The 14,364-nt window shown below is 30.3% G+C and overlaps 1 protein-coding gene across 1 annotated transcript; it reads right to left on the bottom strand.

The window, feature by feature from the left end:
* Nucleotides 1–331: 331 nt before the first annotated feature.
* Nucleotides 332–3,645, bottom strand: LOC139877932 (putative E3 ubiquitin-protein ligase XBAT31). The gene is made up of 8 exons (XM_071865331.1): nt 3,353–3,645; nt 3,161–3,223; nt 2,953–3,024; nt 2,732–2,853; nt 2,488–2,628; nt 1,976–2,083; nt 1,376–1,637; nt 332–955 (listed from the first exon to the last, which is right to left on the bottom strand). Exons 1-8 carry the CDS (start codon nt 3,530–3,532, stop codon nt 563–565), a joined length of 1,341 nt encoding a protein of 446 aa, XP_071721432.1. The 5' UTR covers nt 3,533–3,645; the 3' UTR covers nt 332–562.
* Between the last annotated feature and the right edge of the window lie 10,719 nt (nt 3,646–14,364).

Raw genomic sequence — 14,364 nt, 5'->3', positions numbered from 1 at the left:
TTTTTTCACATTATACATGCTACACACCATGCTCAATCAAGCAACAAGATTACAAAAGGTGGGGTCCTATTCACCACACCATTTTCTACTTTTGAGGTGGCCAAGGCAAACTCTTTCCCAAAATTAATGTATATCTCTTGTTGCATGGTGTAAAATATTTGAGAATTGTGGTTAGGGAAAAAGGGTATCTGAATAAAGAATTTAGGAACAAACTTTAGGAATGTACATGACCATTGATGATTTTATAACCTTCAAAATGGTAAAGAAGGAACCTTTTTTTTTTTTTTTTCCTTCTCTAAAGTGGCATATGCTGCTTCTTGAAGATGAAGTTAACATAAAAAGACTACAATACATTGCTTACGTTTCAAAAAAAAAAAAGGACTACAATAAAACCCTCCCAAATCTGCAAAAAATAACATTTTTCTTTGCTTATTCTTTGGATATCGTCATAAAGAGTAGAAAAGATGACATTTTTTCTACATATACTAAACTGGGACCCAGGCTTTCTTCTGCCAATCCTTGCGCGCCACATGTCAAAACCTCTTATGTTTACAGTACTATTTTATGGTTTGTCGATGCACTCGTTTTCTGCAGAGATCCTCCCCGAGCCACGGCCCACCATTTTCCCGAACGAGGGTACACCCGATAGGCCCTTGAAGCTGCTGCTTCCCTCACTAAAGTTTCTAGCTTTTCTCAATTTTTGTAATTTTGTAGAAGAATGAAGGTCAAACTCATTGTCAGCAGCATTGACTTTGACTTTCGCAATCACCAATTGGGCAATGTTGCTTCGGCAAAACGGACAGACCGGTGCTGTAAGCGATGAGGTTGTCGGATTAGGCTTGTTGTGGCAACACAAGGCTAAGGTGCATTGAGCACACATTTGGTGGCCACAATCTTGGACCTCAATTGTGCATACTTGGTCAAAGCATATGCAACATAATTCGGATTCACTTGTCTGCGTACAATTTTTGAACTTTTGTCATTAAAGCTAAAAAACCCTATATCAAATTATAAAAATTCTATCTTTCTCAATCATCTACACCAAAAATTGCATCAAGTCAACAAGATTTTTAAAGTTCCAGTCAAAAGTCATCAACTTTGACCATTTTAAAACATTCTTTTTTACCTAGTGTTTTGTATTCCCCCATGTTCCTAACTTTTTAAACATATTAATAATAAGGATTTTTCTAACGACAACCCTTAGAGCTATTGTTAACATGCTTTATATTATTGTGCAATTTGATAATCGTCACTTAAAAAGTAACTAATAACCTCTATGTATAATGATTTAATGCATCTTAACAACAACCCTTAGGTCTGTAATTAGCAAAATCCTTGATATAAACAAAAGAATGATAACGGTAAATTAAATTACCTCGGATATATTATCATCGGTTGTTCCGGCATCCGAATGTGATGGAGATGGAATGGAATAACAAGTACCCTTTAATATTGTTTTCTCCCTCTCCCTATTAGCTTCCATTAAAGCTTGCTCCAACAAAGCTTTTGCATCTTGATTAAGCTCACTAATGAATTTTAATGGTGATGGCCACACCAATGGCTCTGCAGACGATGGGTTTAATAGAGCCGCACAACCATCGTTCTTATGTTTTATAGCAACCAAATACGGAATTCTCCTGCAATAATTTTAAAAACGGTTAATAAGACAAGAGGAAATGAATTACAAATTCATCTTGAGGTGCAAAATATGGACCGGATCCAAGATTTTAGAAGACAAAATATGGGGATGGATTGAAATGATAAAGGTTATACTTTTAATACTAGTAATAGAAAAGGTTTCTTATAAAGCACATAGGCTTCCGTATAGGTTCATGCACAATACAAAAACCAACCTAGATGCATTGCACAATTCAAAAAAAAAAAAAAATAAAAAAAAAAATAAAAAGGATGATTCACCACATTAGGTACATAAAAATAAAAAAAGATGTAATTTGTAAATGGAAATAATTTGTACCCAGATGCATCTCTTTGAAGTCGATCTGCACCCCACGCCAATAACTCTCGGATGCAATCCATTGAACCACCTCTTGCAGCCAAATGAAGCGGTGTACTACCTGGGAAGCTGTAAATGATTACAAATAAACCACATATGAATATATGAACAGATTACAGGCACAAAATACAAGAGGTGGCAAAATGGGCGGTTGGGAATGGGCGAAAGTAGACTTCTATACACAATTCATGTGTTAAGTATAATTATAAACCATAGTATTACAATATTAGCTATCATTTGTATAAGAAAAATTGATGGTTTATTTGTAATCATTCTTGATACACTTTGGGGTAAATTTTGAACATTCAATCATCTGTCTCTTTCATAATACATATAGTCATTTAGCATTTTAGCTCATTTGACCCGTTCACGACCCAAATCAACCCACTTTTTTATTAAATGGATGGAAATTGGTAATTTGTCACTTCTACATTATACAAATACATGTTAGAAAAATTGCCATAAATTCGTACCCATAACCACCAGTTGAGGCACAAACAAGAGCTCCATTATTAAGAAGCAAATGAACGCATTGTGACCGCCTTTGACGGGCTGCTAAATGCAAAGGTGTTGCCCCTTTACTATCTCTAATATTCACAAATCTTGAAAATCCCCTAACATCCCCAATTCAAACAAAAAACTATTTAATTTTGATTCATAAAGAAATATCATTTTGATATAAGAATCTAATAAAAATTATATAGAAATAGAAATTACCAAGAAGCAGCAACATGAGAAGTCCGGGCAGCATTAAGAATTATTTCAACACAATCATAATGACCATAATAAGCAGCATAGTGCAAGCAAGTTCTTCCATTTAATGAATCAAACATCAAAATCTATTAAATTTTAACCAATATTAGCAGCAATTCATTTTCAACCCAAAAAAAAGATAAAAAATCTTGAAAATATGCAAAAGTTAAAGAATTTGTCATTACATTAGCCCCAGCTTCAATAAGCTTTTGAACACAATTAATCTTCCCATGCATTGCAGCTAACATCAATGGCGTCTAAACCAAACAACACCCAAATGGTCAAATTAAACACAATCAGTCAAAGAGTCAAACCATGAAAAATGGGCAATAGTAAAACTTTTAACTTTGCATTATTAATAAATAAATTACCACATTTTATGCAAAATCACACCTGTTTGTGACGATTCAGCGAATCCGGAAGCAGTGATCTATCTTCCAACAGCATAGAAAGAATCTAAAAACCAAAAAGAAAAAATCCCATTAAATACGTATCAAGATAACTATCAAATATGCATAAAGATTGAAACTTTATCCAATATCTTATCAATAATCTAAGAAATCTTGGAAATTTCAAAACACCCACCTGGATCTGACCATTTGCAGCAGCTATATGAAGTGCAGAATGACGATCATAAACAGTTGTTTGCAAAATAATAGATGGGTCTTTTTCTACAAGTTTTTTTACAAGTTCATAATCACCAAACTGTACTGCAGTAAATAACCCATGTTCATCATGTACTGTACAACTAAGTCCCTGCCCCATTTTTTTATTGTTTATATATTGTGGGGTGTGGTTGTTTACGGCGGAGGACGGCGAATGGCCGCCGGAAACATCCACTACAACCACCGGAGAGAAAGATTTGTGGTAGTGAAAGAAGAAATGTGGTAAAGGTTTCACATTTAAGCAGAACTGGTGGGACCGGGGAGTGGGGACGGGCAGATGAGAAAGGGAAAGGAGGACCTAATCTGACTCCGGGCAGTAGTCAGATATTTTCCGGGCAGGTTTGTGGGATTGCTCAAGGGAAATAAAATAAGGTTTAGTTGTCGACTCATGTTATTGCCTTCAAGCCTAAACTAATCATGGAAAAATGTATGATTACAAAGATAATCATGGCTTAAAATATTAGTTAGAAAATATATTTAAAATGTGGTGTAACGAAACTAAGGGTGTGTTTGGATGAAACTAACTGGAGCTGAAGCTTGTAACTGGAGCTGGAGCTGGAGCTTGTAGCTGGAGCTAAAGCTAAAAGCTTATTTTTGAAACTGTAGCTTAAGCTTATTATTTTCTATAAGTATTTGATAAACTAGCTGAAGCTACTAGAAGTAGTTTATTTTTCTAGAGCTTATGATTTTCATAAGCTCTACTTTGTATGTCTACCAAACAAAGCTTATTAGTTGGAGCTTATTAAAATCATAAGCTTAAGCTTCTATAAGCTCCCATAAGCTTCTTCAACAAACACATTTTAAAGTAGAAATTATAAGTTAAGACTTAAAACTAAAGTTGGTAACTTCATAGACTACTAATAAGTAAGATCATCTCTAAAACAGAGCTAGTGACGCCTCAAATGCCTATGTACACTCCTATAATGCCTCTGAAGCAATTAACACGTTGGAGGGCGTTTATCGTGACATAAAAGTGGTGTTAGTCACAAAGTGATGAAAAAAAATTGAAGGCGTCAAATTTCTTCTATCCAATTAAAACTTGATAAATCATATATATATATATATATATATATATATATATATATATATAATTTATTTAATTTTTTGTTAAACTTTTAATCATATTTTATAACATCACTCAAACTTTTTCACTAACTTAAATTTAAAACTCATTAATATTTACCTTCAATGATTACATTATCATGCAGTGTTGCAGAAGTCAGCCGACTTGACCGAAGCGTCGTTTTTTTAGGCATTGTCGATGCGTCGTTGCTAAAAAGTCGGTCAAAGTCGAAAAAAGTGGGTCAAATTCGGAAAAAGTCGGTCAATTTTTTTTTTTTGTAATATTGTTAATAATTGTTAATTGTTCATGTTTATTGTAAATATAGTTTATATTTTAAGATTCGATCTATATAATATTATATATAAATATATATTTAATAAAAATATTTTAAAAAGTCAACGTTAGTCAACACCCGTTGCGTCACCGTTGTATCCCCGTTGCATCCCTGACTTGCGTCTTTTACAACCTTGTTGTCATGTGATAGTCCTAAAACTTAGTTTTTCATCAAAAAATACTTTATTTGTTTCCACTTACAATCAGGATTCTAGATGGTTTAAATGACAAACAATTTTTTTATAGTTTGATTATTCAAAATTTAGAAACTAATGTTTCTTTATATATAAAACTCCTTTCGTCTCACAATAATTAGCTTGTTTGATTTTTAATAAAATTTAAAAGATATGAGTAAATTATCTATTTTGTCATTCATTTAATAAACTAGATTATGAGCCCGTGTGATGCACCGTTGCTCAAAAAACCGTTATATATCGACATGTTATTTTCGATAACTACATATTGATAACAAAACAATATTGATCACAACTTGAAGCATATTTAGACTAAGATAGATCATTTAAAAACAAACACTAAGAAAAAGTGAGGTAAAAACTAATTTACATAGTTATAGTAAAAATGAGATAAGTTTTTGTTTGACAAACTCTTCGGCATACACGTTCAATTTTTAATCTATATATTCAATATTTGTATTTATTTTTTTATTCAAATTATTTTATTAAACCTCTTTTCAGTTAATGTTTTTTTATTTATTTATTTGTTAATTATAGATTAATTGTAATTAGAAATTTTGAGGATTTGACATGTGTAAAATCCACTTGTCATCATTCCCTATAATTACTCTCATGTTGACAACTATATTTTAACACACTCTTTTTTATATAAGTATATAGAAGATTGTTTTAATTAAAGATTGTTTAGAATATTAACTATGTGATGACCCAGAAATTTCTGACAAAATTTAAACTTTATCTTTAAATGATTTAACGTTTCCGACACGATAAGCAAAGTCTGTAAAACCGAATCTCAAAATTTTTGAACTATTCAAGTACCCTTCGGTTGTTCTCAACGATTCGCGAACCATTATATGTAAATAGATACATATATATACTATAACTTGAAAACGTAATAAAGTTTTAATTGTTTAATACCGTACATTAAACTTATTGGTTTAAATATTTATTTGAATATATATGATAAGTTGGAATATTAATTGTATGAATAACTTGCGACGTATATTTAAAACGTGTTTATGAATGTTGAAAATATATATTAACTTGGTCATAAAACGATTTGTTATTATATATATATATATCAACAAATAGCGAGACAATGATTTATAGAAGTAAATGACCAAAACACTCGAAAGTTTAAGATACACTTTGAATGATATAGTTTATTGATAATTTAAAACTATATTTTGACAAAGGTACGAGTCACAAAACGTAAATTGCGAGTTTTCTAAGCGTACAAAAATGCGTTCGAGAAACCGGAACCGGGACATAAGTCGAGTGACAACGTACGGGTCATCGGAACGAAAATTACAAGTCAACTATGCACATGAATTTAATATAATATATAATTAATTATTTAAGTTATATATATTATATATATTATATAATAATATGTCGACAAACAAGAAAACAAAAACATTTTGAGCTGGATCAGGCGGCCATGCGATCGCATGGCAAATACACTAAAAACCCATGCGATCGCATGGGCATCAGATTTCAAAAAGTTGCCTATAAAAGTCCAGTTTCTGCTCGAGTTCTTACACATATATTACTTCATGTGTAATATTATTATTATTTATTATTTATATTAATTATTATTATTATTATTATTATTATTATTATTATTATTATTATATTATTATTATTAAGATTATTATTATTATTATTATTATTAATCTTAATATTTTTAGTAATATTATACATAAAATACTACGACGAGGTCATGAGCTTGTCACTTTCAAAATGGTTTTTCGAGCGGGATAGAGCTAAGGAAATTATGAGTTATAGCTATTGAGGTTATGGGTATGATTTGGGGATTATGCTCGTAAAGTCAAACCTAGTGTTTATCATCTCCGTTACGTTTACGTACTTTCCTACAATATTGAATCTCAATATTGATACGTAAGCACTCATATTTTATCTTTTATATATTAATTGTGTATCCATGTCCAGTGCTCGAGTATATATATTTATACATGCTTGTATGCTAAATTTCGTCGTTAAACAGTTATAATGAATCACGAATTAAATACATATATTACTGGTAAAAGGTATATGATATACATGTTTTTGGAAAGCTGGCGAAAAATCAATAACTTTTCATTTAGATATCGAATAGCTTCGATGAACGGATTAAAAGATATGATCAACTGAATTATGATTGACGTTAATTGAAATTGCTTTTGAATCTGCAATTAAGATATAAACAACTTGTTTACGATATTGATAAAATGGACTTTTAAATATTACCAACCGAGTAACTGAAATCTTATATAAGGCACGTCTCGTTTTATTGAACAATTGTCAAAACTGATTGTTTTATCATATTTTAAAGACTTATAAAAACTATAGTTTAATTTTACAAGAATTGGAAAACTATGTGAAATATTAAAATGATTCTATTGCCATGATCATTCAACTATTGTATGGAGTCAGATTGACTTTTTGAAATAACTTTTGATAACTATTGTATGTCGATCTCGAGCATTAGGATTGTGATACATTATGACCTGACCTAGCTTGATAAACAATTATTGACCAACATATGTTCTCTAGGTTGAGATCTACGGTTATTTGGTAATCCGAGTTTCGGTTACATTTTGGTGAACGACTTTTTATGCGGCTAAGGTGAGTTTCATAAGATCCCTTTTACTCTCTACATTTTTGGGCTGAGAATACATGCAAATGCTTTATTAACCGATATACAATATTTATATGTGTGAGTTTCATAAGATCCCTTTTACTCTCTACATTTTTGGGCTGAGAATACATGCAAATGCTTTATTAACCGATATACAATATTTATATGTGTGAGTTTCATTTGCTCCCTTTTTAATTGCTTTTGCAATATACATTTTTGGGCTGAGAATACATGCAATTTATTTTAAACGCAATGGATACAAGTACATACTTAATTCTACACTGAGTTTAAATCGAAAATCCCTTAGCTTTGGTAACTAGTAACTGCTAGTACATAGGATGTGGACTGGTGGGCGCGAATAATAGTATATGGATCCATAGGGCTTGACATCCCCGTCCGAGCTAGAGCGCTAGCCTTTTAACGGACGTGTGTTATTTGAGTTTAGGACACGTTGGTTTGCGTGTATTAAAATGAATGGGGTATTTATCATTATAACGTTAAAGCTTAGTTACCAGGGTGCTCTGTTACGTAGAATCTATTGACAAACTTTTGATAAACGTTTCTGGATGAAACAACTGAAAACTTGTGATCCACCTTTATATACAGATTATGCGAAACACTAAAACTATGAACTCACCAACCTTTGTGTTGACACTTGTTAGCATGTTTATTCTCAGGTTCCTATAAGTCTTCCGCTGTTTGCTTATATGTTAGACAAGCTATGTGCATGGAGTCTTACATGACATATTTATCAAGGAAACGTTGCATTCACCAAATCATCACCATGTATCTTATTTTGACTGCATTGTCAATGGAAGTACTATTGTAAACTATTATTTACGGTGATTGTCTATATGTAGAAATCATCAGATGTCGAAAACCTTTGATTTAAATATTCATTTATGGTGTGCCTTTTCAAAAGAATGCAATGTTTACAAAACGTATCATATAGAGGTCAAATACCTCGCAATGAAATCGATGAATGACGTGTTCGTCCATATGGATTTGGAGCGATCGTCATAAACTAGTTACCATATTTAAATGGGAAAAGTATATGAAAATGCATTAAACTTTCACCAAATTGCTATTGTATGCATCCAACTTTCAAATCTCCTATTATATGCATTTAACTTTCTAAATTGTCCTATTCTATGCAACTTATGACTTATACAACAGGTATCAAGTTACTAACATTAATTTTTTGACGCAGTTGGTCCCTCCACAAACGAATGTTAGTTATCTCCGTTAAAAATCTCTAAACAATTTTCCACATATTACATCGATATTAATATGTAATATAATCTTCATCTTCCCCAATTTGTTAATCTAAAACCAACACCATAGTTCAAGAAATTGCAATTTTCTTGAATCATCATTTTCCCTAATTTTTGTTAAATCATGATCTTCCCCAATTTTTTAATTCAAAACCAACACCAATTTGTATGTCTAAATGCCAATATTAGAGCACAATTACATACACAAATAATCAGATCTAAGTTGACTTCCCCCATATCTTATCATCACCTCTAACAAACAACATTTCATATCATCAAATCGCCACAAAATATCTCAACATCATCATTCATCATCTCTTATAAAACAAAAACAAAACAAAAACCTCACCATCTGATCAACAAATAAAAAACTAATTGACATAATCTGCATAAATCGGATATTAAATATCTAAAAAAACAAAAGCAGATACTCCGTGTTAAATAATCCAATATATGTTGCAACAATCGTGTCCCGACGCCGGAAGAGATCGACGAACATCAAGAACCATCACCGTCGTTGAAAGAGAACGCCGATGATTACCACCGTTACAAAATCTCGATTTGAAAAACAAAATCAACCAAACATTCAACAAATCAGATTCGAAAAACGTAAATAAATCTGAAAACCCTAACATAAAAAAGAAATCGGATGCTGGATAATGAAAATGGATGAAGTAAAATCGATTTCAAATTAGAAGTGGTGAGAATATGGTTCTTATGAATTTGTGTTTGTTAAAATCCCATCAGAACTGATTAAGAAATGGTTCTTTTGAGTTATAGTTCTTACGCTAACAGAGATTAAGAATGAAGCGTACCGTATAATTTGTGTTTGTAAAGAAATGGAATATGAAATTGTTAGTGATATGGAAGAAATGGAACCCACCAATTTGTATGTACATTGTTTTTACCTTTGAAAAGTTACAGATCCATATTTTCTTTTAAAAGCATTAGGTGAAAGATTAACAAAGAGGGACCAATGAAATTAGATTATGTAAATATGAGGGACTAATAATGTAAATATCTAATAGAAGGTTACCTAGTATAGCAGGTTAAATATATACAATAAGACAATTTAGAAAGTTAAATGCATACAATAGGAGATTTAAAAGTTGGATGCATACAATAACAATTTGGTAAAAGTTTAATGCATTTTCATATACTTTTTCATATTTAAATGCATCTCCCCAAAATATTTTTTATTATTATTTTAAGTAAAAGACAATTTTTCGAGACATAAAAATAATAAGGTGGACATTTATTTTAGGACGGGTGAATTAAATTACTCTTCTTAAACAGTTTTTATCACTAAATAAATATATTGTGTAAATGATATTGTTTTTAGTTAATAAAAGTGATATTTACCTCTACCATCACTATTAAAATAAGATAAAGTTGTTTATTGAAATTCTGTGCCTCTTGAAGACTAAATGTCAGTATTAGTTAGATGAAAATTCTAAAAAGAATGTATTTTATGTTATAAAATATCTAGATTGTGTTATAAAATATCTAGATTGGATGTTAATTTTATTATTATTATATTTCTTGCATAGTAATATTTTATACTATAAATAGACATGTATGGTAACCATTTAAGGTGCACCATTTCTCTTGAAATATCAATATCAATATTTCTTCTCTCCTTCTTCTCTCTTTTTCTCTCTTTGTTCTTATAACCATTAAAGGTAGTTATAAGCCTACTGAATTATAACACGTTATCAGCACGAAAAGCTTAGTGTAATTAAAAGATATCTCAAACGATCACGAATCACTAATCAAGGTATGAAATTATTAATAACTTTCAGACTCGAATATATCAAATTTTGGACTACTAACATTTATATTTATGTTATTTAAGTTATATATGGTCGGTTATACCACCTGAATTATATTTCTGTAATCTAACTTTTACTAACTTCACTAACATTTATATTTATGTTATTTAAGTTATATATGGTCGGTTATACCACCTGAATTATATTTCTGTAATCTAACTTTTACTAACTTCACTAACATTTATATTTATGTTATTTAAGTTATATATGGTCGGTTATACCACCTGAATTATATTTTCTGTAATCTAACTCTTATTAACTTCACTAACATTTATATTTATGTTAATAAGACCTCATGATTGTACGCAACACGTCATTTGACAACACGGTACTTTATGTACGCAACACGTCATTTGACAACACGGTACCATGGGTCGAGATTAATTCCGATCAATACGAATACGACGGGGTCTTTATATGTTATCTAACATTTATGATTACTTATGCAATTAATCATTATTTATTTCATGCATACTAATGTTTATTCTTAAATTTATAATTTTAAAAGTTAAAATAAAAAAAATAGTTTGTATTTTTATTAAAAGTAAATCTTAAAAGTTAAAATAAGAAAAAGTAGTTTGTACTTTTATTAAAAGTAAATCTTAAAAGTTAAAATACAAAAAGTAGTTTGTATTTTTATTAAAAGTAAATCTTAAAAGTTAAAATAAGAAAAAGTAGTTTGTATTTTTATTAAAAGTATATCTTAAAAGTTAAAGTAAGAAAAAAAATGGATGATAAAATGGAATAGTTTTTTGTCAAAAATGAAGTATTGAAAATGAAGTGGTCTCCTTCTATAACTAAAAAAAAATATATACTTTTATCAAATGAATTTTTTTGTGGCCGACAATTTCAAACACGAGTCCGTGTTTAGTTTATCAAGAATATCTCTTGCTTTGGTGAAAGGTCACGATCACGATATCAGGTGTTGTGAAAGAATTAAAAAATTGGTCAAGTGGCCTTTTAAAAACTAGAAAAAAATTTAAACAAAAAGTTTTTTTTATATATTTATAATTTACGGGTAACGTAAAAAAAAGGAAGTTTTTTTAAAAAAAAAAAACAAAGAAAGTGTTTAAATGAGTTTTACAGAAAGGGGGAAAGCAAAGTAAAAAAAAAAAACTTTTTTTCCAAACAAAGGTAAATGAAAGTAGGACTTAATACAAGAAAAAAGTAAACATCTCCTAGACGTGATAAAATCTATCAATGATAAGTATTAGACTTGATGAGCTAAATGTGACAAAAATGTTTCAACATGTCTTATGTTAATTTTCTAAAATAAGTTATTATTATTCCGAGTTTAACACATATACATATGTTAATTAAAAACAACCTTTTTGTTCTTATGTAGTGTTGGGTTGCAATTTTGGTTGTATGCCATAATTCCATCCAGTAGAGTGACAATAGAAAACTTTTGATGATAATCAATAAAAAACTTTTTTCCAAACTTGTCAAATGTTTTGTTAAAAACGTGACCGTTGAAAAAAGGAGGTTGAATAATAAAACTTAAAAAACAAATTATTTTTTTAAGAGTGTGCATCAAAATGGCCCGTTTAATAATGAGGAGTAAAAATATAGTCAAATTGTTTCAACGAACAAGGGTTCAATTGGACGTCTCTTAAAAAAAAATCCGCGAGTACGGGTGATGGATCCAATGGATCCGCATCCACGACCCGCGGGTGCTATCCCTAATTGTGACAAGTACAAATCAACTAAAAGTCTAAAAAATAAATGCTCTTATAGGGACCAAATGTTCACAATAATTGCCTAAGCTAGATATGAAACAAATAGTTCATAAAAAAAAAAAAGGTCGTTGTGCGTTTTCGGGATGATAGCCGAAATACACTTACAAAAGTAGGTCAGCCGTCAATTCTTTATGGCCATATCAACGTAGATCAATAAAATCATTTATGGTTTTGATAAAAGATTAATTAAAAATTAATTGTTTTTTGGTCTTGGATTCTCGGTAACAAAAGCAAAGGTTGTTTTTGGTTGCCACAACAAACAAGACAGAGGTTGTTGACTTTTGTTGTTAAACATGGCACAAGTGAACAATAACAATAGATTATTGTTTTTGAAAAGAATAATGATGCGTTAATTTTATTGTATAAAATAAAATTAAAGAAAATAGTTTTCATTGATGACTATGAATAAACGCAAACAAAGTGTTTGTGGTATTTGGTGATTAAAAAAAAAAGTGCATCTAAAGCTTCTACTGAAAATAATATGCATCTAAAGCTTCTACTGAAAATTAATGTGCAAGGTACAACGTATAACTATATGGTCAAATTCATTTGAGCCTTCGGAGTCACAAGTATATGATGTATATATATATTACTCAATTAACAAAATAGTAAATCTAAATTAATTCATATGAATAGTAAAACGAAATTAATTAATTTACTATTCACATAAAAAAGCGCATATGATAAAAAGCGCATCGCATATGATAAGCGCATATGATAAAAAGCGAATATGATGAAAAGCACAACGCATATGATGAAAATCGCATATGATTAAAAGCGCATATGGTGAAAAACACAGCGCATATGATTAAAAGCGTATATGGTGAAAAGGATATATGATAAAAAAAAAAAAACACATATGGTGATTTATAAAAAAAAAAAAAAAACACATATGGTGATTAATGGAAAGCACATATGGTGATTAATGAAAAGTATATTGTGAAAAAGAATCACAAATGTTTCTTGAAAGAATTCAAGGTAAGATATATGAACCAATTCATCCATCATGTGAAGCATTTTGATAATAGACGCATCTAGCGGATGGTCTCATATTTGTATGTTATCAAGCCGTAATATGGCATTTGCAAAGTTTCTTGCACAAATTATTAAATTGAGAACACATTATTCTGATTACACCATTAAAAGGATGAGACTTGATAATGCTGGTGAGTTAACATCTAAAATATTTAATGATCATTATATATCTACAGGGATTGTTGTTGAACATCCAGTTGCTCATGTGCATACACAAAATTAGTTTAGCTGAATCAATAGCAGCTAATAACTAGACAATTGATAATGAGTACAAATCTCTCAATATGTATATGTGGACATGTAAATTTACATGTTGCGACATTAATTCGCATTATACCATGTGGAAGTCATAAATATTTTCACTTAATACTTGATTTTGGCCAAGAGCCAAATATTTTCCACCTTAGAACATTGGTTGTGCAGTGTATGTTCCAATTGTATCACCACAACACAATAAAATGGTTCTTCAAAGAAAGATGGTAATATATTTTGGATATAAAACATCTTCAATCATAAGATATATTGAACCCATGATGGGTGATGTTTTTACAGCACGTTTTGCTGATTGTCATTTTAATAAAACATTGTTCCCTGGATTAGGGGGAGAAATAAAAATAAAAAAAATAAAATGATGCTTCATGATGTGAACATCAATTAAGGTATATTGAACTCGCACAAAAGAATGTGAAACGAAAGTTCAAAAAATAATGCATATGCAAGAACTTGCAAATTAATTACTTTATGCATTTACATATATAAAAAAAAGGTGACTAAATCATATATACCGGCGATAAATGCTCCAGCTCGAACTGAAATTCCAA

The sequence above is a fragment of the Rutidosis leptorrhynchoides genome, chromosome 11 (assembly GCF_046630445.1).
Source record: "Rutidosis leptorrhynchoides isolate AG116_Rl617_1_P2 chromosome 11, CSIRO_AGI_Rlap_v1, whole genome shotgun sequence".
Lineage (NCBI taxonomy): Eukaryota > Viridiplantae > Streptophyta > Magnoliopsida > Asterales > Asteraceae > Rutidosis > Rutidosis leptorrhynchoides.
Note: the sequence above shows the minus strand (reverse complement) of the source record. Positions and strands in the feature narration are given on the sequence as shown.